Genomic DNA, 21,636 nt, shown 5'->3' with positions numbered 1-21,636 from the left:
ACTATCATAGCAGAATTGTCCAAACTATCACCCTTGTATGGACCACAAAGCCCCAACAGTATTTATGCTTCTTCATGAATTTTTTGGGGATCTATCTTATTCACAAAATTCTCCTAGTTTAATTTCATGGGCCTGAAGGTTTGGAAAGGATTTCTTAGTGCTGTTGCCTTATTGGTGGATAAATCTAAGTTTGCAACACCAGATCCAAACCAATTCAACAAAACATAAATTTGTGGCCTGTGAGGTTCTATGGTTTATAGTTGTGACTCATGATGTAAAAGAAAAAGCATGGACACTTCTAGATTAAGTTAACAAACTGAGTTGATGGTCTGTAGAAAATGAAGTATCAAGTTATACCATGTAGTTTCTTTAGAATCTTGTTAGAAGTACTATTAGAACTGTTATATCCCTGCCCCTAGCTGAAGGTCTCTTATGGTCTGTAACAAATTAAATCTCTAAAATGACTGTCTTTCTTTCTCCGCCCTTCCCCAGCATACACAATGAATAGCCCTGCATTGTTGACATCCCAGGAGTTTGCACATATTGAAACGCTGTTTGATTGTATCCACACTTTCTTGCACTTTCTTTCAGCATCGTTTTGTTCTACATCAGGACAGTCACAGACAGCAACAAGAAATGTAAAATTGTACGATTAAAAATCAGCCTATGTGGAGTTAACTGTTCTTGGCTCGAGTAACAACAGATGCTAACAGTGGTCAAGTTTGAAAGAAAAATTAGCTGCAGTTCCTGCTCCTGATTTTTAAAATTTGTTTATTTATTCTTTCATGGGATGTTGGCCAGTCCAGCATTCGTTGCTCATCTTTAATTGCCTGGGTGCCTTTTGAGGCCATTTCAGAGGGCAGTTAAGAGTCAACCACGTGTGGTTCTGGAATCACATGTAGGCCAGAGCAGGTAAGGATGGCAGATTTCCTTTCCTAAAGGACAAAAGGATTTTTTTTACGATAATCAATGATAGTTTCATAGTCACCATCACTGATGATTACTTAATATTCCAGATTTATTAATTGAATTTAAATTCCACCAGCTGTTGTGGGATTTTAACCCATGTCCCCAAAGCATTAGTCTGGGCCTCTGTATTACTAACCTAGTGACATTACCACAATTCCACTGCCTCCCTGATTGTTATCAAAGGCCTCCTGTTGAAATGGGGTGAAATCTGTGTTGATAAGATCAAAATCTCCAAATTGTTGGAATGAAATGCAAGAGAAAATTTTCAGTCAGAGATAAGAATAAGTATAGCAAAATTATTGTCTGGGAGATATTAATTATTAATTGGGATAGAGCGCAAGCAATTGTAATCCTATAAATGTGTACAGTACACCTTCCTCGAGCCGTATGCTAAATGACTGTAAGGTAGGGGACATTGCTTGATCTTGTTATGAGTAATGAAATGAATCCAGTAGATGAGTTAAATGTGGACAGGCATGGGCATGGTAATCAGAATATAGGGTTTGAAATTCAACTAAAAGTGGTAGGAAAGTCAGCATGAAAGCTGGAAGCCAGTTTGGATTAGGGCAGAATTTAGAAAGATGAAGAGTGGGCTAGCCAAGGCAAAGTGGCAGGGGAAATTAGCACACAGTGGGATGCTTAAAGAGATTGCAAATGTACAAAATAAAAAATATTCCAGCAAAAAAATAAGGAAACTATTGGTAGTTTAGGGTGCCATGGATAAATAAGGTTAAAAAATAATTAAAATCCACCGAGGCCTAAAGTTATGAGCACGAGCAAGTGCTAAGGTGGAGATGGAGTCACAAACATATACTGGTGTTTGGATGATGGGGAAAAGTGAAGTCCAGTAATTTTGTCCTGCTTCCCAAAGATTCCAGTCGATGAATGAAACATCATTCTTACTTTGGCCTCTCCTGCCTTCTCAGTTGCATCCTGCCAGATTTACCCTGAATCATCTTAAAAATCATGTCGCAGCACCAATGGAATTTAAACTAGGCCCTCACTTATCTGCAGCGGGAGCTTTGGCTAACTTCAACCCGTGGTCGGGTGAAAACTGTGGCCTCAATCTGGCAAGTAAACTTGATTTGATCTTACATCCCCCCTCCCACCCCCCCTACCTATGGGTTATCCTTGCTGGGTGATGAGAGTTGAAGTTGACTACAGTGTTAGTAAGTGTGAGTTGATTATTTTTGGTGAAGAACAAATAACTGCAGTAATTATACTTAGAGTGGAAGAAGGTGCAGTGCTATGGAAGAGCAGAGACATTTGGGGAGACAGGTTCACAGAAGATTAAAGGCAGACTTTAGATTGATAGGGCCATGTTTTAAAAAAGCTAATAGCATGAAGAGCCATTATGAGACCTCAGTTATCATACAGTATATAGAATTGGGCTCCATACTTTCGAAAGATATTGAGACTTTAGAAAGGGTACAATGCAAATTCACTAGGATGCTGCCTTGTATAAAAAATATAAATATGAAGAAAGAATTGAAAAGTTGTGCCTTTTTACGTATTCTTTTATTCATTCATGGGATGTGGGTGTTGCTGGCTAGGCCAGCATTTATTGCTCATCCCTAATTACCCTTGAGAAGGGGGTGGTGAGCTGCCTGCTTACAACATATGAACATATGAAATAGAAGCAGAAGTAGGCCATTTGGCCCCTTGAGCCTGCTCTGCCATTCAATAAGATCATGGATGATTTGTTTGTGTTTTGAATTCCACATTCTCATCTACCCCCAATTAGATTCTTATTAGGCAAAGGAATCAATCTACCTCTGCCTTAAAAATATTCAATGACCCAGCCTCCAACCCCTTGGAGGCAGAGTGTTCCAAAGTCACACAACCCTCAGAAAAGTATTTCTCCTCATCTTTGCCCTAAAAAGGCAACCCCTAACTTTAAAACAGTTCCCCCCTAATTCTGACTCATGCACCAGAGGAAACATCCTTTCCACGTCCACCTTGTCAAGAGCATTCAAGATCTTATATACTTCAATCAAGCCACCCTTCACTCTTTTAAACTCCAGTGAAAACAAGCCCAGTCTGTCTAACCTTTCCTCACAAGACAATCCGCTCATTCTAGGTATCAATTTACTAAACCTCCTCTAAACTGCCTCCAATGCAGTTACATCATTTCTTGAATAAAGAGACCAAAACTGCATGCACTGTTCGAGATGTAACTGAAACATAGCATCCTTACTTTTATGTTTAATTCCTCTCATAATAAAGGATAGCATTCCATTAGTCTTAATTACTTGCAGTACCTGCCTACTAACTTTTTGTGACTCATACATTAGAACACCTAGATCCCTCTGCACTTCTGAATTCTGCAGCCGTTCTCCGTTGAATACTCTGCTTTTTCATCCTTCCTGCCAAAGTCACAACTTCACATTTTCCTACATTATACTCCATCTGCCAGATTTTTGCTCATTCACTCAACCTCATGCATCTGAAACTTCCTTATGTCCTCTTCACAACATATTTTCCTACCTATCTTTGTGTCATCTGCAAATTTAGCTACCATGCCTTCACTCCCCTCATCTAAGTCATTCATATAAATTGCAAAAAGCTAAGGCCCCAGCATAGACCCCTGTGGGACTTTGCACATCACATCCTGCCAATCAGAGAAAAGACTCATTTATGCATACTCTGTTTTCTGTCAGCCAACCAATCTTCTATCCAAGCTAACATGTTACCCCCTACTCCATGAGTTTTTATTTTCTGCAATAACATTTGATGTGACACCTTGTCAAATGCCGTCTGGAAATCCTAGTATCAAATAAATTGGTTAAACATGATTTCCCTTTCACAAAACCACGCTGACTCTTCCTGATTATCTTGTTTCTCTAAGTGCCCAGCTATAACCTCCTTAATGATCGATTCTAACACCTTCCCCACAACAAACGTCAAGCTAACTGGTCTATAGTTTCCTCTTTCCTGCCTCCCACCCTTCTTGAAAAGAGGGGTTATATTTGCTACTTTCCAGTCTGATGGAACCTTTCCAGAATCTATGGAATTTTGGAAAAGTGACACCAGTGCAGCTACTACCTCATAGGCCACCTCTTTTAAGACCCTAAGATGAGGTCCATCAGGACCCCGAGACTTGTCAGCCCGCAGCTCCATCAATTTGCTCAGTACCGCTTCCCTAATGATTATCATTTCACCAAGCTCCTCACACCTTTCCACCTCTTGATTTGCAGCTGTTGCTAGAACATTTTTAGTATCCTCTATAGTGAAGACAGAAGCAAAATATTTGTTCATTTCATCTGCCATTTCCTTATTATCTACTATTAACTCCCCATTCTCACTCTCTAGAGGACCAACACTCACTTTACTTACTCGTTTCCTTTTTAAATACTTGTAGAAACTCTTGCTGTCCATTTTTACATTTCTAGCTGGCTTCCTCTCGTACTCTTAATGTCTTTCTCCTGATTAACCTTGTTGTCATTCTCTGCTGTTCTTTATATTCTGACCTGTCACTCATCTTTGTGCAGTTATTTGCTTTTTCCTTAAGTTTGATGCTTTCTTTAACTTCTTTAGTTAATCACGGATGGTGGATTCTCCCCTTTAGAATTTTTCTTTATAGTAGGAATATACTTATTCTGAGTATTCTGAAATATCCCCTTGAATGTCTGCCACTGCTTCTCTATTGATCTATCCCCTAGCCTAGCATCCCAGTTTACTTCAGCTAGCTCAGCTTTCATGCCCACATGGTTGCCCTTATTTAAGTTTATACTAGTCTTAGACCCACTTTTCCCCCCTTTCAGATTGGATGTAAAATTCAGTCATCTTGTGATCGCTGCTACCTTCACTCTGAGACCATTAATTAATCCTGTCACATTACACAATAGCAAGTCTAATATAACCTGCTGTCTTGTTGCCCTTGAAAGCATCCTATGAACTCCCCATCCAGACTACTACTGCCAGTCTGATTTTTCCAGTTTATATGTAGATTAAAATCACCCATGATTATTCCTGTCCCTTTATCACAAGCACCCAATATTTCTTCTTGTATACTTTGTCCTACATTGTGGTTACTGTTCAGGGGCCTGTAGACCACTCCCACGAGAGACTTCCTTCCCCTACTCTTCCTCCTCTTTACCCAAGCTCTACATCCTGATCTCCTGAACCAAGGTCATCTCTAACCTTTGCACCAATGCCATCCTTGATTGGCAGTAGCATCCCTCCACCTTTACCTAGTTTCCTATTCTTCTTGAATATCATATACCCTTCAATATTCAGGACCCAATCCTTGTCACCCTGCAGCCATGTCTCCATAATGGCTATCAGATTACATTTGTTTACTTCAATGTGCACTGTCAATTCATTTACTTTGTTATGAATGCTACGCACATTCAGACACAAAGCCTTTAGCTTTGTCTTTTTGCTATCTTTGTAACATCTAGTCTTGGCTATTGGTGTATTCTTAGGTTTTATCTCTGTCACTTCCCGCTATTCTATGACTCTCATTTCCTATATTACTATTAAAGTCTCCTGCTTTGAATCTATCCCTTGATTTGCTACGTCTACCCAAGCATGATCCCTCACTGCCCCTTGTTTAGTTTAAAGCCCCCTCTACTTCCCTAGTTATGTGATTTGCAAGAACACATATCCCAGCACAGTTCAGCTGTAGGCCGACTCAACAGTACAGCCCCTACTTTCCCCAGTACTGGTGTCAGTACCCCACAAACCGAACCCACTTCTCCCACACCAGTCTTTCATCTACTCATTCATCTGTCTAATATTATTTGCCCTGTACCAATTTGCATGTGGCTCAGGTAATAATTCAGAGATTATTACCTTTGAGGCCCTGCTTCTTAATTTGGTACCTCGCTTCTCATACAGGCTATGCTGAACCTTCTTCCTTGTCCTGCCTATGTTGTTGGTACTTACATGGACTGGATCCTCCCACTCCCACTGCAAGTTCCTCTCCAGCCCTGAGCAGATGTCCTGAACCCTCGCATCGGGAGGTAACAGAGCCTTTCCTTCCCTTCAACCCTCCCTCTCTATATTATCTCTTACTACCACTACATTCCTTTTTTCTCCCCCCACTTGAATAGCTTCCTGTACCATGGTGCCATGGCCAGCCTGCTCATCTGCCTTGCGGACCTTGCTTTTGTCCACACAGGTTGAGTACCTCAAACCTGTTTGACAATTGCAAAGTCTGAGGCTCCTCCACTACTGTCTGCTTGGCCCCAATACCCGCCTCACTGATGGTCACATCCTCCTAACCATCACTGCTGACCAATACAGATGACCCTATTCCAAAGAGCATGACTGGAGTAGAGTGTCCAGGTATTTCTCCCCCTCCATTATGGAATGCAGTGTCTGCAGTTCAGCTTCCAGATCAATAACCCTGATCCGGAATTCTTCTAGCTGCTTACTCTTTCTGTAGACGTGTTTGTCGTGGATTCACCTTGGCGTCCAAAAGGTTCCACATTCCACAGCAGGGGGAGGCAATGACGTAGTGATATTGTTGCTGGACTAGTAATCCAGAAACCCAGGGTTTGAACCCTGCGTGGCGGATGGTGGAACTTGAATTTAATAAAAAGCTGGAATTAAAAGTCTAACAATGACCATGAAACCATTGTCGATTGTTGTAAAAACCCATCTGGTTCACTAATGTCCTTTAGGGCAGGAAATCTGCTGTCCTTACCTGGTCTGGCCTACATGTGACTCCAGACCCACAACAATGTGGTTGACTCGTAAATACCCTCTGAACAAGGGCAATTCAGGATGGGCAATAAATTCTGGCCTAGCCAATGACATCCACATCCCATGAATGAATGGAAGAAAAGCTGCAACATAACGCCTGTCCTACCATTGTTACTTATGTTATTTAGATAGGTTAATTTAATTACTTAATTAACTTATAATATTTCTTATGTATGCCACACCTCTTTCCCCTGTGCACAGAATTCCCATGTAACCTAACTCGCTTATCACTCTGTCACTCAGACTCAGGCACCGTCGCCTGTCTCTTCACCCGTCCCTTACTGACCATGCGGTTTGAAAAGCCTCTCTCTTTTATAGACTCTCTGATGAGTCATCAGCTTGTTTAGCTTCCTGCTACAGTAATTAACATCACTTGAACAAACTGCTTTCAGGTGATTGACAGATTACTGCCACTCCAGCAGTTCTCTGTTTAACAGGCTAACCTTTTTGAAGGTTAATACTATGTCAGACCTTGATTCTTAATCTATAGTTAAAACCTGAAAAGGTCTAACCAGAACTTACCATGTGAACCTACTCACTCAGTCTCCATCTCAGCCCACCATAGTCACCTGTCTCCTCGTGCGCCCCTTACTGAATTGCTGCAGTCCAGGTACACTCACAGTGCTGTTAGGGAGGGAGTTCCAGGATTTTCACCCAGCAAGTGTGAGGGAATAGTGATATATTTCCAAGTCAGGATGGTGAGTGGTTTGGAAAGAAACTTCCAGGTGATGGTGTTCCCATGTGTCTGCTGCCCTTAACCTTCTAAATGTTAGCAGCCGTGGGTTTGGAAGGTGCTGTCCAAGGAGCCTTTTTGAGTTCCTGCAGTGCATCTTGTTGATGGTACACACTGTTGCCACTGTGCGTTGGTGTTGGAGGGAGTGAATGTTTGTTGATGGGGCACCAATCAAGTGGGCTGCTTTGTCCTGCATGATGTCAAGCTTCTTGAATGTTTTTGTAGCTGCCCTCATCCAGGCAAGTGGAGAGCATTCCATCGCACTCATGTCCTGTGCCTTGTAGTTGGTGGACAGGATTTGGGGAGTCAGGAGGTGAGTTACTCACTGCAGGATTCCTAGCCTCTGACCTGCTATTGTAGCCACAGTATTTTTATGGCTAGTCCATTTCAATTTCTGGTCAATGATAATGATTGGTGTATTGATAGTGGGGGATTCAGCAATTGTAATGCCACTGAATGAATGGGCGATGGTTAGATTCTCTCTTGTTGGAGATCGACATTGCCTTACAGTTGTGTGGCCAGCCCAAGCCTTGATATTGTCCGGGCCTTGCTGCTTTTGAACATGAGCTGCCTCAGTATCTGAGGAGCCATGAATGGTGCTGAACATTATGCAATCATCAGCAAACATCCCCATTTCTGACCCTATGATGGAAGGAAGGTCATTGATGAAACAGCTGAAGATGGTTGGGCCTAGAACGTTAGAACAATGCAAAGTACAGGGTAATAAAAATAGAATGGTTCAAGAGCTTGGAGCATGAATGCACAATGAAATGTATGAAATTTCAAACAGGGCAGTGAAAATGTCTTCAGGGTTGTGGAACTTACTACCAGGGTTACTGGCTGAGACAAATGTTTATGTTGTTAGTCAAGAGTAGATTGGATATGTAGATCAAGGAAAATGTGTTGAAGGGATGTAATTTAATGTCAGCAATGGGCTGCAAGTAGACAATTTTAGCTGTTTTAAACATTTTGCTTTCCATGTGTCAGTCAGAACCACCATTGTGCAATAGCAGAAGCCAAAATACAGAATAAATACCTAACCTCATGAGCTCTACCTACCAGCCTAGACTGTAAAAGCAATGTCCAGATTTCTTGTGGCCATTTCATTTGCTTAGCTATCTTCACAAATGCCTTTACCTCTCTCTCTTCAAAGTTTGGAAGAGCTTGTACAAACTTAAACATCTCCCCAGATTGGAAGTGATCATTTCATACTCAGGACCTCCCTCAGCGCCTGAGATCTCCTTTTTAACTTCCAGCTTTTTAAGCTGATATTCTCTCTCCCAATTTCTTCCATTGCTAATTTCTTCAGTGCCAATTCCCTTTCCTGATTCTCTGTCCTGCCTTTCTGCTTGATCCCTTTGAAATGCCCTTTCTTGTTCCTTTTCCTTTGCCTCTAATTCCAGTTTTTTTCATTTCCATTGCTTGTTCATGTTCAAGCTTCTTCATTTGTAACTGAAATCTCACTACATTCAGCTGTGACACACTAGTTTCAGGTATCCCTTCCAGCTTCAAATGCTATGCTATCACTTCAATTATGTCTGCTTTCTTTGTCCCTATGGTTAATCTCAACTGAAACTTATCTGCCAATTCTGCTAACTTACCCTTAGATACTTTTTGTAAACCAACCAGAGTTATGTCTTCTACTCCCAGAAAGGTTTTAGCCATGGATAAATCCATTTTTACAGCCTCACCACTTTAAAATCCCTCAACACCAACTCCTGAGTTCAATGTTATTCTCATACTCGTAGCCTTAAGATTCAAAAATCCTGCAAAGAGCCCCCAATTTTGTTATGATGTGGCAGGTAATGTGTGCCTGGTGGACCAAATCCACAAGGGAAACTTGGCCACGCTATCACAATAGTTTTTGCAATTTGTATTTATTACGAAAAGATGTGTGCATTGAATTCAGAAGTAATGACTCCACTAAGACCATTAGAGATTTTAAATATTAAATTAAAATATTTATCACCAAAAGAAAAGATTTCAAGCACATACATAAGATTACAGTTGCTTAACACTATAATATCATAACAAATCCTAAAATTCTTAGTTAATCTAACTCCCACTACACTCCTTTAAGGCAACTGTCCAAAATAGATTTTAAATTAAAAAAAAAAGCCAGCAAGTTACCACAGCAGCCATTCATCCGTGGAATTCCAAAGGCTTTTCTTCAACTTTAGTTACTGTACACAGCAGATTTTTGCTAACACGGCTAGAGGATTCTCCAAGGCTGTTTCACACACTCCTGTTCGGTCTTACATGGCCCCCCGCAACATGGTCTTTCATTCCCCTTTATATATGTTTCTCTCTGTTTAATCTGTAAATTCCATTGTTCCATATGTCTTTGCAAATTTACTTTTCCCATAATATAAAAATCTCCCAAGTTGCCAACGTGACCTCTTTCATTTTGGGAAAAGTAAACACTGCTTGGCCTTGCTTATCTTACCAGTTGTAAACACCCTACCATCTCTTTGAAATCCAAAGAACTCCCTCACTCACCTACAAATGCAAATTTCCTTCACACCTTATGTGCTAAGACCTCATCCATGTTTACTCGCTAGCATTTCAAGTACCCTTCGGCACCTAACTCCTTTTGATAATTTCAAGCTTGCACTCTAGCTGACTCCAACTCAATTAAATCACATACAGACAGAATCATCCATACTCACCCTTATAAACCTACTTTACAATAACCCGCAATAATATTATAAAAATTATTATAGTTTCATAACAGTGTGATATCCATTGGTATGATCCATTGTTATGTTGTATAATTTTTTCTTAATTGTAGCCTTTTTCAAGAAAGAAATCAGAAAAAAACAGATAAAGCAGTAAAGGCAAAAACCATGGATGCTGTGGCAAGTTCAGGATCTCTGGACAGATGAATTAGTTTGGCTGAATGAGCATCTTAATTTGTAATTATCTTGTAATCTGATGACTCGGACGAGAAGGAAAGGTGAAAATTGGCAAAAAAATAACAAGGACAAACCCCACCTTCAGGTTGGAGCCTACCTACAACTGAACTGATAATTTTGATCTGGAAGTGTGCAAGTGAACTATACAGGAAAACCCAAGTTCAGTTCCTGGTTTATGCTAAGGTCATTGATTAAACTGAAATGGTGATCGGAGTGCAATAAACAATGAAAATTCCCATTCCTGATTTTTTTTTTCTTGTTCATTTGTGGGATGTGAATGTCACTGGCAAGGCCAGCATTTATTTCCCACCCCTTGATGCTCTTGAGAAGGTGGTGGTGAGCCATCACCTTCAACCACTGCTGTCAGTCTGGTGAAGTTATATACACATTGCTATTAGGGAGGAAGTTCAAGGGTTTTGAGCCAGTGATGATGGAGGAACGGTGATACATTTCCAACTCTGGATGGTGAGCGACTTGAAGGGGAAGTTGAAGGTGGTGGTGTTCGCATGAGTTTGCTGCTCTTGCCCTTCTAGTTGGTAGAGGTTGCCAGCTTGGGAGTCTTTTTATTCATTTGTGGGATGTGGGCGTCACTGCCTGGGTCAGCATATATTGCCCGTCACTAATTGCCCTTGAGATGGTGGTGGTGAATCATCTTCCTGAACTGCTGCAATCCATATGGTGTAGGTGTACCATAGTGCTGTTGGGAAGGGAGTTCACAGTGACAGTGAAGGAACAGTGATAAAGTTCCACGTCAGGATGATGTGTGGCATGGAGGGAACTTTCAGGTGATGGTGTTCCCATGCACCCACTGCCTTTGTCCTCCTAGGTGGCGGAAGTTGTGGGTTTGGAAGGTTGAAGGAGCCTTGGTGAGTTGCTGTAGTGCATCTTGTAGATAGTATACACTGCTATCACTGTGTGTTAGTGGTGGAGGGAGTGAATGTTTAAGGTGATGCCAATCAAACAGGATGCTTGATTGGCACAACTTTAAGTGGTGGATGGTGTCAAGCTTCTTGAGTGTTGTTGGAGCTGCACTCATCCAGGCAAGTGGAGAGTATTCCTTCACACTCCTGACTTCTGCCTTTTAGATGGTGGACAGGCTTTGAGAAGTCAGGAGGTGAGTTACTTTCTGCAGAGGAGGTGCTGTCAAAGAAGCCTTGGTGAATTTCTGCAGGACATAATGCAGCCACGTTATGCCCAGTGATAGAAGGAATGAATATTTAAGTAGGGTGCTGATCAAGCTTTGACTTGGATGGTATTGAGTTAAATGTTGTTGGAGCTGCACTCAGGCGAGTGGATTGTATTCCATCACATTCCTAACTTTTATCTTGTAGGTGGTGGAAGGGCTTGGGGGAGTCAGGAGATGAGTTACTCGCTGTGGAATACCCAGCCTCTGACCTCGTACAGCCACAGTCTTTATGTGGCTGGTCCAGTTAAGTTTCTAGTCAAAGGTGACCACACCCAGAGTGTTGATAATGGGGATTACAAGACAGTAATGTCAAGGAGAGGTGGTTAAACTTTCCCTTGTTGGAGATGGTCAATGCCTGGCATTTGTGTGGTGTGAATGTTACTTGCCACTTATCAGCCGAAGCCTGGATGTTGACCAGGCCTTGCTGCATGTTGGCTCGGACTGCTTCACTATCTAAGGAATTGTGAATGGAACTGAACACTGTGCAGTCATCAGTGAATATTCCTATTTCTGACCTTAGGATGGAGGGAAGGCCATTTACAAAGCATCTGAACATGGTTGGGCCTAGGACACTACCTGAGGAGCTCCTGAAATGATGTCCTGGGACTGAGATAAGTCGCCTTTAAAAAACACATGCATCTTCCTTTTCTGCTAAATATGACTCCAACCAGTGGAGAGTTTTTCCCCAATCCCCATTGACTTCAATTTTACTCAGGCTGCTTGATGCTACACCAGGTCAAATGCTGCTTTGATGTCAAGAACAATCGCACCTTACCTCTGGAATTCAGCTCTACTGTCCATGTTGGAATCAAAGCTTAGTGGCCCTGGCTGAACTCAAACTAAGCATTGATGAGCAGGTTATTTATGAGTAAGTGCTGCCTGGCAGCTTGCCTGATATTGTGGAAACTGCCCAGATGTGTCCTGTCATTAAAAAAGCAGGACAAATCCAATCCAACCAATTACTGCCCCATCAACTTACTCTTAATCATCAGCAAACTGGTAGGAGGTGTCGTCAACCACTGATTGTGGTAGAATACAATTCTGTTGCTGCTGATGGCGCAAAGTGCCTCACAGATACCGAATTTTGAGCTGCTAGATCTGTTCTGAATCTATCCTGTTAGCATGGTGGAAGTGTGACATAACCCAATGGAGGGTATCCTTAGTGAGAAGAGAGGACTTTGTCCCCACAAGATTATGCTGTGGTTAGCCTAACAATATTGTCATGGAAAAATGCCTCTGCTGCATGTAAATTGGCAAGGATAAGATCAAGTAGATTTTTCCCTTGTGTTGGTTCTGTCACCACCTGCCGAAAGCCCAGATGAACGATTATGCCCTCATGGGATCACCAGTCAGTAGTGGTGCTACCAAGCCAGTCCTTGTGATGAACATTGAAGTCTCCCATTCAGAGTACATTCTGTGCCCTTTGCTACCCTCAATGCTTCTTTCAAATTGTGTTCAACATGGAGGAGTCAGCTAATTCATCAGCTGAGGGAGAGCAGTAGATGGTAACTGGAAGGAGGTTTCTTTTCCCATGTGACCTGATGCCACGAGACTTCATGGGGACCAGAGTCAATGTTGAGGCCTCACAAGGCTAATCCCTCCTGACTGTGTACGAATGTGCCACCAGCTCTGGTGCACCTACTCTGCCGATGGGACAGGACATACCAAGGGCTGGTGATGGAGGAGCCTGGGATGTGAGTGGCACTGGCAAGATTAGCATTTATTGTGCATCCCTAATTACCCCTGAGTAGGTAGAGGCAAGCCACAGCTTTGAACCGCTGCAGTACTTTTGGTATAGGTATACCCATGGTGCTGTTACAAGGGAGTTCCAGGATTTTGATCCAGCGACAGTGAAGGGGCCGCAATTTAGCTCCAAATCAGGATGGTGTGTGACTTGGAGTGGAATTTGCAGATGATGGTGTTCCCATGTGCCTGCTGCCCTTGTTTTGCTAGGTGATAGAGGCCCTGCATTTGGAAGGTGCTGCCGAAGTAGCCAATGCGAGTATGATTCTGAGAGTATTGACTATGTCAAGTTGTTGTTGTTTGACTAGCCTGTGGAACAGCTCTGCCAATTTTGGCACAAGTTTCTGGATGTTAGCAAGGAGGATTTCACAGAGATGACTGGACAAGCTGTGCCTTTGTCATGTCTTAACCTGATGACTAGGTCGATGTTGGGTCGTCCATCTTGTTTCGCTCTTATTAAAGCTTTTCGTATTGGTTTGATACAACAGTTTGCTTGGCCATTTGAGAGGGCAGTTAGGTTCAGCCACAATGCAGTGGGTCAAGAGTTACGTACGGCCCAGATGGGAAATGAAGACAGGTTTCCTTCCCTAAAGGATATTAATGAATCATTTGGGCTTTTTAAGAAAACCCAGTAATTCATTGTTAACATTACTGATGCTAACTTTTTATTGCAAATTTTTATTAATGAATTTAATTTCACCAGCTGCTGTGGTGCTCTCCAGGTCATTAGTCCAGGCCTCTAGATTACTAGTCCAGTAATATAGCCATTATGCTACCTTACCTGTATGCCACCATATGTCCCAGTGATTTGTGTGGGAGAGTGTACAGGTGTGAACCTTGTGGTTGGATCCCCACCTGAAATTAACTCTGTAGGCTTTTTGATGAAGGCTGCTTCCACGATTGGATCACCTTCCTACCCCATTCACTTTAGTGTAGTAAAGCCCTCCAAGTATCATGTCTATCTAACATTGTTTTATTCCTAAGCAATGATTTTAAAACGTAATATATTTGCTGACAGATGCTGATTGATCATGTACCTCTGTCCTTTTGTTTCATTTCACAGCAGTTTCAGCTATGTCATCATTCAACAGTTGCTATATGGTTAATAAAAGAAATAAAATGCCACACAGTCTTTTTGTAAGAACCAAATTGACTTCCAAAGCAACAGAAACTTACCAAGCCTAATTCTACATGGAATTGTAGAATGCAATCTCCAAAATATCACTGAAAATAATAAGACTTCATGAAGTAGAAATGAAATTTCTATTATTCAATCAGTTGTAGCTTATTATTCACTGACATAAATATGATTCAATACCATCTCAATTTTTTCCTTTTCTAAATCATTTTGTTGAGAACCTATTAGAAGTAGAGAACTTTTGAAGAAATAGTTTGTTAATAATTTGTAGGAGAGGTTTAGGTACAGAATAACTTTCTCCAGCAATTGTGCATGGAGCAGAGGTTCAGAAGTGATTTGGCTGATTTATTGGGCAGAATGGGCTTTGTTCACTATTCCTGTGCACTGGATGCCTGTTTTCCTCTAAGCTGATGTTTCATCATTGTCTACTGTTCCAGGTAGTGACGGCTGGAGGCTATACGAGTACATCACCAGACACTTCATCGCTACAATCAGCCATGACTGCAAGTACCTCCAAACCACCATTGCGTTCGGCGTCAATATGGAACATTTTACGTGTACAGGGAAGACTCTGATTTCACCTGGTAAGAGTGGAACACCAGTTAATGTTTACACAGAAACTCCACTGGGGAAGGAGGGAGTATATTGGAAAGTGCTTCATATATTCATCACTCTAAGTCTTCATTTAAAGTTGTGGTTACGTTCCTGAAAATCACAACTTTAAGTGAAACATTGGTTCCCATAGGAATCAATGTTTAAAATGCACTTGGGTTCCTGTAGGATATTCCTTATCAGCAAAACACAAATATTAAAACATTATACCTTCTAAGTTGCAATATTTTACATTGCTAAATTCCTACATTGGGAAATAAAATAACTTTTATATTTTTTAACTTATTTTCTTTTCAAAAAAAACTTTCTACTTACAGTACCTCCTGATTAATGCCGATCCTGCTTTCTGAACCTTCCACTCCCAGATTCCCCTGATTGCTACAGATCCTACCCCTCCCCAACCCTCAGAGTTGTAGCCTTTTCCTCTCTCCAACTCCCCAATGTTGTGGCCTCTCCCCATTCCCTGACCTCCAAGCTGTGGCCTCCCTACCTCCCTAACCTCCTGCTTCCTGACTCAACTTCTCCCTACTTCCCCCTCATAGACTTGCTTTCCCATTCAAGATCCAGATCCAGTTTGAAGCCAGAGCACTGATGTTGTGGAAGTGTGAGTCCCCTTGGTGCAGAAGTGCCAAGCTGGGGCTGCAATAATCCACTTTTTTTAAATGCTCCCACTTGCTACTTCCCTCTCCTGAACCTTCGTTGTGAGCAAGGGTTCTGGAGAAGAGCAGCGAGGCAAGAGCAGCTTTGACAGCCATGCTTAAAAAAAACATGGATTGTATCAGCTTTGAATTGGATCTAGATCTTGAGCAGGAATGCAGGCCCAGGAGAGGGAAGCAGCAAGAGGGTGAGTCAGAGAGCAGGAGGTTCAGGGAATGGGGGCGACCACAACTTGGAGGTTGAGGAGCGGCCGCTCCAAAATGGTGCCAATTGGGTCACGTGGAAAATTACATTAAAAGAGTCTTGCAATGCTCAGCAAGATTACAAGCTCCAGTAAATTACTGACATTAAAGTGAAACAACATTAAACAGGGCAATATTAATCGACGACTTAGTGTACTACACCCTTCTGTCAAATGCGGTGGTGCCTTAATTTTACAGGGTAGGGCATGTAATTCCAGCTGACATAGACAATTTCTATTGTATATGTGGATGTACAAATTTATAAGTTGACCAAAATATTTATTGATGTAAGATTTTATATATTTCTAATTTTGATTTATATTGTACTGTTCATATCTCTATTTCTGTAGGGCTCTAATACTGCAGTAGGAATCAAAGTATTTGCATATGCAGTGCCACTGGCTAGCACTGAGTTCTTTTGAAGTGTAAAACTGATAAAAGCTTTAGGAGTTACTAATTGCTAAGCTTTTAGGGCATTTTTAAAGCTTAATCAAATTAACTTTGTTAAAACCTATTATTTTTTGACCGAAGGAAAGTTTAACTGGGAATAAAATGCAGTGCAACTCAGAAGCCATTTATTACAGCTTTACTTTGACTGACTATTTCCATTTCTCAAAGCATTTGTTTGTGGAGGAGTCAATTGTTCAACATGCCTGATTGTGTCTTGTAATTGTGCAGAACTGTTGATTAAGGTGTGTGCAAAGCAAAGATTAGAGCGACCTGCTTGTTCAGTATTTCTGGGTGTTTTCCATGTTGTGCATAAGTGATTTTGTTGTCCCACTCCAGGTTACACTGCAGTGATGCCATGGCAGAGCCTGGCAGAGGAGGAGACCCTTCCAAACTGTGAGCGAGGCGATGTGTTCACTGTTGATGAGGTTAAGTTGTTAGAGAAACAGACAAATCCACCTGACTACCTGACGGAGGCAGAACTTATCACCTTGATGGAAAAACATGGCATTGGTAAGTCAGTTTTGTATATATCCAACTGTTGGCCATTCTGGCCCAACTTTAGATTTTAAGTAATGCCTCTACAATTTTTAGGGCACGTGTCATTGTTCAATGTAACATTTAACACCATTGTGTAAACATGGACATTCTATCAGGTGAAGTATAGTGATAAGTGGATGGGCCTGAAAATGGTAATTCATTTACAATGCAGCAAGCATAAAGATAGTTGCTATACTTTTTAAATTTTATCATGTGCCTTTGATCCAGCATCACAGAGATTGTGGTAAGGTTATTGCAGTGTCTCATATGGTAATAAAGCCAAGAAAAATCCAAACACCCATAGCCATAGTGACAACTTCAGCCTCTAATACTGTACTGTCACTGGCTCAGTTCCAACATTAAAGTAAACCTTTGATCCTGGGCGCTCTCCTTTCAGTTTATGTACTTATTTTAAAGTCTAATCCTGTGCTTGCACGGTACTAATTTCAGCCTCCGATCACCAATCTCCCCATTGCGTTCATGGACTAATTTTGATCTCTGAACTTATGCTCTCCCTCTTAGTTCATGAGTTTTGTATAATTGCATGCGTATTCCCCTTCAGTTAATGCATTAGACACAACCTGTCACAGCACAACCTGTGCTGACTTACCTCTTCAATTCCAACACTAGTTTGAGCAGAAAAGCATTGTCAGGCTCTCAGCTCATGTTATTGATCTATTTTATTTCCAAAACTGGTCCCACTGCATTTCCCTTTCATTTTTGCTTTGATATCAGGAGCAAAATTTTATTTGGGATGGGTGGGGAACATATTCCTCAGCCCTACCCGGAAGGAAAATCGGTGCTGGTCTGACCCACACTCAACAATGTTGCCCGCAGCAATAAAACGCTGCTGGTGGCATGAAAGAGATGAGAGTGGGACTTCTGCTCCTTAGTGGGAAGAAGTCCCGCCCTTAAAAGCTGCCAGCCAATCTCATTGCTCTAGCAGTCCAGCAGCACCAGAACTCAGTAGTGGGCACTGTTGGGACTGCATGGGGGCCCCGGAAAGAAGAAGACATGGGGCAGAATTTTTAGCTTGGCAGGCAGGCGCGCGCCTGACCTGCTTGAGCGTTAAATAAAGCGCGTTGACATCAGCTGAGCGTGCCGACATCAACGAGCATTCTCGTGATATTTTGCTAGGCGAGATGGAGGTGCGCCCTTAAGAGGCCAGTTAAGGCCCTTGAGACACCAATTGTCTCTGACTTCACGCAGCCCATGTGATTTTTAGGCCATTGCACGGGCAAAACGGGCAGGCCACAATTAGCAAAACCTCATCCATGGGCGGGATAAGAGGGGTCAGTGACTTTGTCAATGCGATTATGAGGTGTTTGGGATATCACTTGCTGCTGGTTGCTTCTGTGAACAAGACAGCTTCATCTCTCTTCAGAACTGCATTCAGAGAATTTCAAGGCTTCAGTTCAGGACTCAGTGTTATTTTCCAGGAGGATTCACACTGAATGGGCCCTTCCAGGTATCAGACTGCCTTCCCTTACCCTGATAACGGGAATTGTGATCTTTGCTGGAGGAGGAAGTGAGGGCCAGAAGGGGGAGGAGGCCAGGTGTCCCAATGCAGTTTCCAGAGGACCGACCTGTGGGAGGAGAAGCACAGGGCCAACAGGAAGTCCAAAGCAGAAGGGGCAGCAGTAGAAGCCACTATCCTGCTGCCAGGGTTTACAGGCGGTGACGCAGCTACCTCTATACGTCCGAGGTGCAATGCCGAAGGAGGCTCCGTCTCTCAAAAGTGACCTCCATCTGTCAGAGCGTTGGCCCTGAGATCAGTCCCGATTGTGTGGTGGACACCCCATGCCAGTGACGCTGACGGTCATAGCAGCCCTCAACGTCAATGCCTCCAGCTCTTTTCAGGGATCAGTGGGGGTTCTGTGTGGAATCTCCCAATCAGCTGTCCACAGTTGCATCAAACTGGTGACAGAAACTCTGTTCAGTTATGCATTGACTTTCATTCATTACGGTATGGACAAGACCAGCCATGCAGAGCAAGCCAGAGGGTTTGCAGTGATAGCTGGGTTCCCCCCATGTCCAGGGTGCAAGTGACTGCACACATGTGACCATCAAGATGCCAGCAGGCGAGCTGGGTGCCTTCGTCAACAGGAAGGGATTCCACTCCATGAACATGCAGAAAGTGTGTGATCACAAGATGCAGATTCTGTAAGTGTGTGCAAAGTACCCTGACAGCTCCCATGACGCTTACATCCTGAGGCACTCCTAGGTGCCGAGGCTTTTCAGTGCTTCAGCCCGACTGGATGGATGGCTGCTGGGTGACAAGGACTATCCCCTCTAAAGGTGGCTCATGACACCTCTCTGCCACCCAAGAACAGAGGCTGAGCAGCGGTACAACAGGAGCTACGCTTCCACAAGGGCAGTGGTAGAGAGAACCATAGGTCTTCGCAAGATGCGCTTCTGATGCCTGGACCATTCAGGGTGCACACTCCAATACACCCCAGAGCGTGTGTCATTGATAGTGGTTGCATGCTGCACTCTCCACAATTTGGCACTGACGAGGGGGGACGCAGTGAAGGAAGAAGATCTTGATGCAGCTGCACAGACAGCAGATGATGAGCACAGTGAGGAGAACGCTTAGAGCATAGACGCAGACCTGGATAACCTCCAGGGAGCAGGAATACTTGGGACGCTTTGATCCAACACTCCTTCAGCTAGGCTACCAAATAGGAACCACCACCACACGCCAGGACTGCAGGCTCCATGCTCAGTTCCTAACAGGAGCATTTCCTTGGTCAACAACATATACTATGTGCCTTTGCAATAAAGCTTCAGGAGACACACGTCCACCATAACACCATGGCCTACCCTGCACCTACACAACAAATGAAGCATACAGAGGCTAATTGCACAAAATAACATCTCATTTACTTGTGAATATTAAACATTGCTGAAATTAACATTAACCGATGTTTTCAATCACACCATGAAAAAATATAAAGAAAAATGGGAAAACAAAATATCACCCATGATAAGGCCGTGTTGTGCTTAAGGTGCTTTAAGTTTTCATTTGCGGGCACTACGCCTAGGTGCTCCCCCCCTCACTGGCACCGCCATTGGAGACAACCGGCTCACTCTGCTGTCTTGTTGGCCCTGATGACCTTGGCGGGTGTCCTCTGGCCCATGGAGCCTTCGTTGGCCCCGCCTGGGTGGAAGCGGCCAGTACCATGGCTTGCATCACCCCAGTTGCCGCAGCATCATCAAATGCCACGGTCACTGGAAGAGGGGTGGAGGAGCTGCTGCAGTCATCCGGAGCACCCTGAGCGGAGCTCACAAGAGACGACAAGCAGCTTGTGTGCCAATGTGAGGTCACATTGGACATCCCTGCTCACCATTGATGGATGGGCACTTAGCTGGGATACTGGGTGCCCAATCCATCTCTCACACTGACATGGACCAGCTGAGGTTATTGTTGGTGTGAGGGCTTGCATATCCGAACCCTAATTGATTCCCTGGAGGAGCCTCTCCATGAGAGTTGCCACTCATTCCATGGAGGAGGCAGTGTGCTCAGCCATGAGGGTCATCGCAGTGCTTATGCTCCACAGGGACTCCTCCACAACAGACCCCATGGCACTCATTCCCTCATATATCTCCACCAGATCCTCCTGCACATCCTGCTGGACATCCAGCATCTGCTGCCTCATGGACGACACCAGAGGTCTTCGACTGAGCATTGTCCTGGTACCCAGCAGCCCTCCGACTGCCGGCACCCTGGGCACTCTCTACCTCCACCTCAAGTGAGCATGAGGTGCCCTCACCAGTGTGCACCGATAGACTACACGGTTATGTTATTCCCACCAAGGTGCTGATATCTGCTTGACAGGGAGGGTGTGATGCAGGTGCATGGTGAGCATGGTGGCCCTCAGGGGTCATGGATGGGCCTTCAGGCGCCTCATGACAACCACCTGTTGGTGAGTCTAAAAGGGAGAAGAAGGACATGTCATTAGTTTAAGTCATGACACTGTCACTGTGCAAGCGTGGCATCCCTGGTGAGACAGAGATATGCATCACGGTGCCCTCATCTTTCAATTATCAATGGGGATTCAAGGATTAAGGCTCACATCAATTTAGAGACTGCACTGGAATGGTTGCAATAACCGGCATTCTCACCTCAGTGCACTGCACTCTTACTTCCCTCTGGCATCCCAGCTTCACCGCGTCCACTTGACCGAGGTGTATGGCGCCTCCAGCCCCAGGGCTCCCTGCTCGTACCATATGAGGATGAGGAGGTGTGGGGTTCCCCCGCCAGTCCACGACCTCTCAGCATTGTTATGTTTCTCCTGAAAGGACAGAGGAGCATTGATTAGTCCACTCTCTACCTGCAGCGCCATTGCAGCTTGGCCAACCCACCTGAGGAACACCTCGCAGGACTGAGCTGATTCGTAACCCTGAAGCCGCAAGGCACTCAGTCCAAGCAGCCATGGATCACCCACTTGGCTAGATCCTGCCTCATTGACATTTACCACTCACACTCTAACACCTCTGAGATCCACAGGGGGATGGGCAGCTCTTAACTGGTCTGCAAAGTGACCCATGCCAACTCACCCTTCCCAACCCCAGGAGATTGTTGAAGCACTTCCGATGTTGCACCCTTGTGCGCCTCACCACGTTGTGGCTGTTGACCCTGGCTGCCACCTCTTCCCAGGCTGTTTTGGTGAGGTGGGGGTCCTCCTCCTCGTGTCTCTGGGGTCAAGGGTTTCTCTCCTGGCTGCCACCACCACCTCCAG

At 43.7% G+C, this 21,636-nt stretch overlaps 1 protein-coding gene across 7 annotated transcripts in view; it reads left to right on the top strand.

The window, feature by feature from the left end:
• Nucleotides 1-21,636, top strand: part of top3b (DNA topoisomerase III beta) — a 72,212-nt gene that overhangs the window by 32,801 nt on the left and 17,775 nt on the right. For all 7 annotated transcript variants that reach the window (XM_041203276.1, XM_041203278.1, XM_041203277.1 and 4 more), the window contains 2 exons: nt 14,834-14,980; nt 16,694-16,867. In XM_041203276.1, coding sequence (XP_041059210.1) covers nt 14,834-14,980; nt 16,694-16,867 — 321 coding nt within the window. The remainder of the gene's footprint in view (nt 1-14,833; nt 14,981-16,693; nt 16,868-21,636) is intronic.

The sequence above is a fragment of the Carcharodon carcharias genome, chromosome 13 (genome assembly GCF_017639515.1).
Source record: "Carcharodon carcharias isolate sCarCar2 chromosome 13, sCarCar2.pri, whole genome shotgun sequence".
Lineage (NCBI taxonomy): Eukaryota > Metazoa > Chordata > Chondrichthyes > Lamniformes > Lamnidae > Carcharodon > Carcharodon carcharias.
The sequence above is the reverse complement of the archived record's forward strand: the minus strand, read 5'-3'. Positions and strand labels throughout refer to the sequence as shown.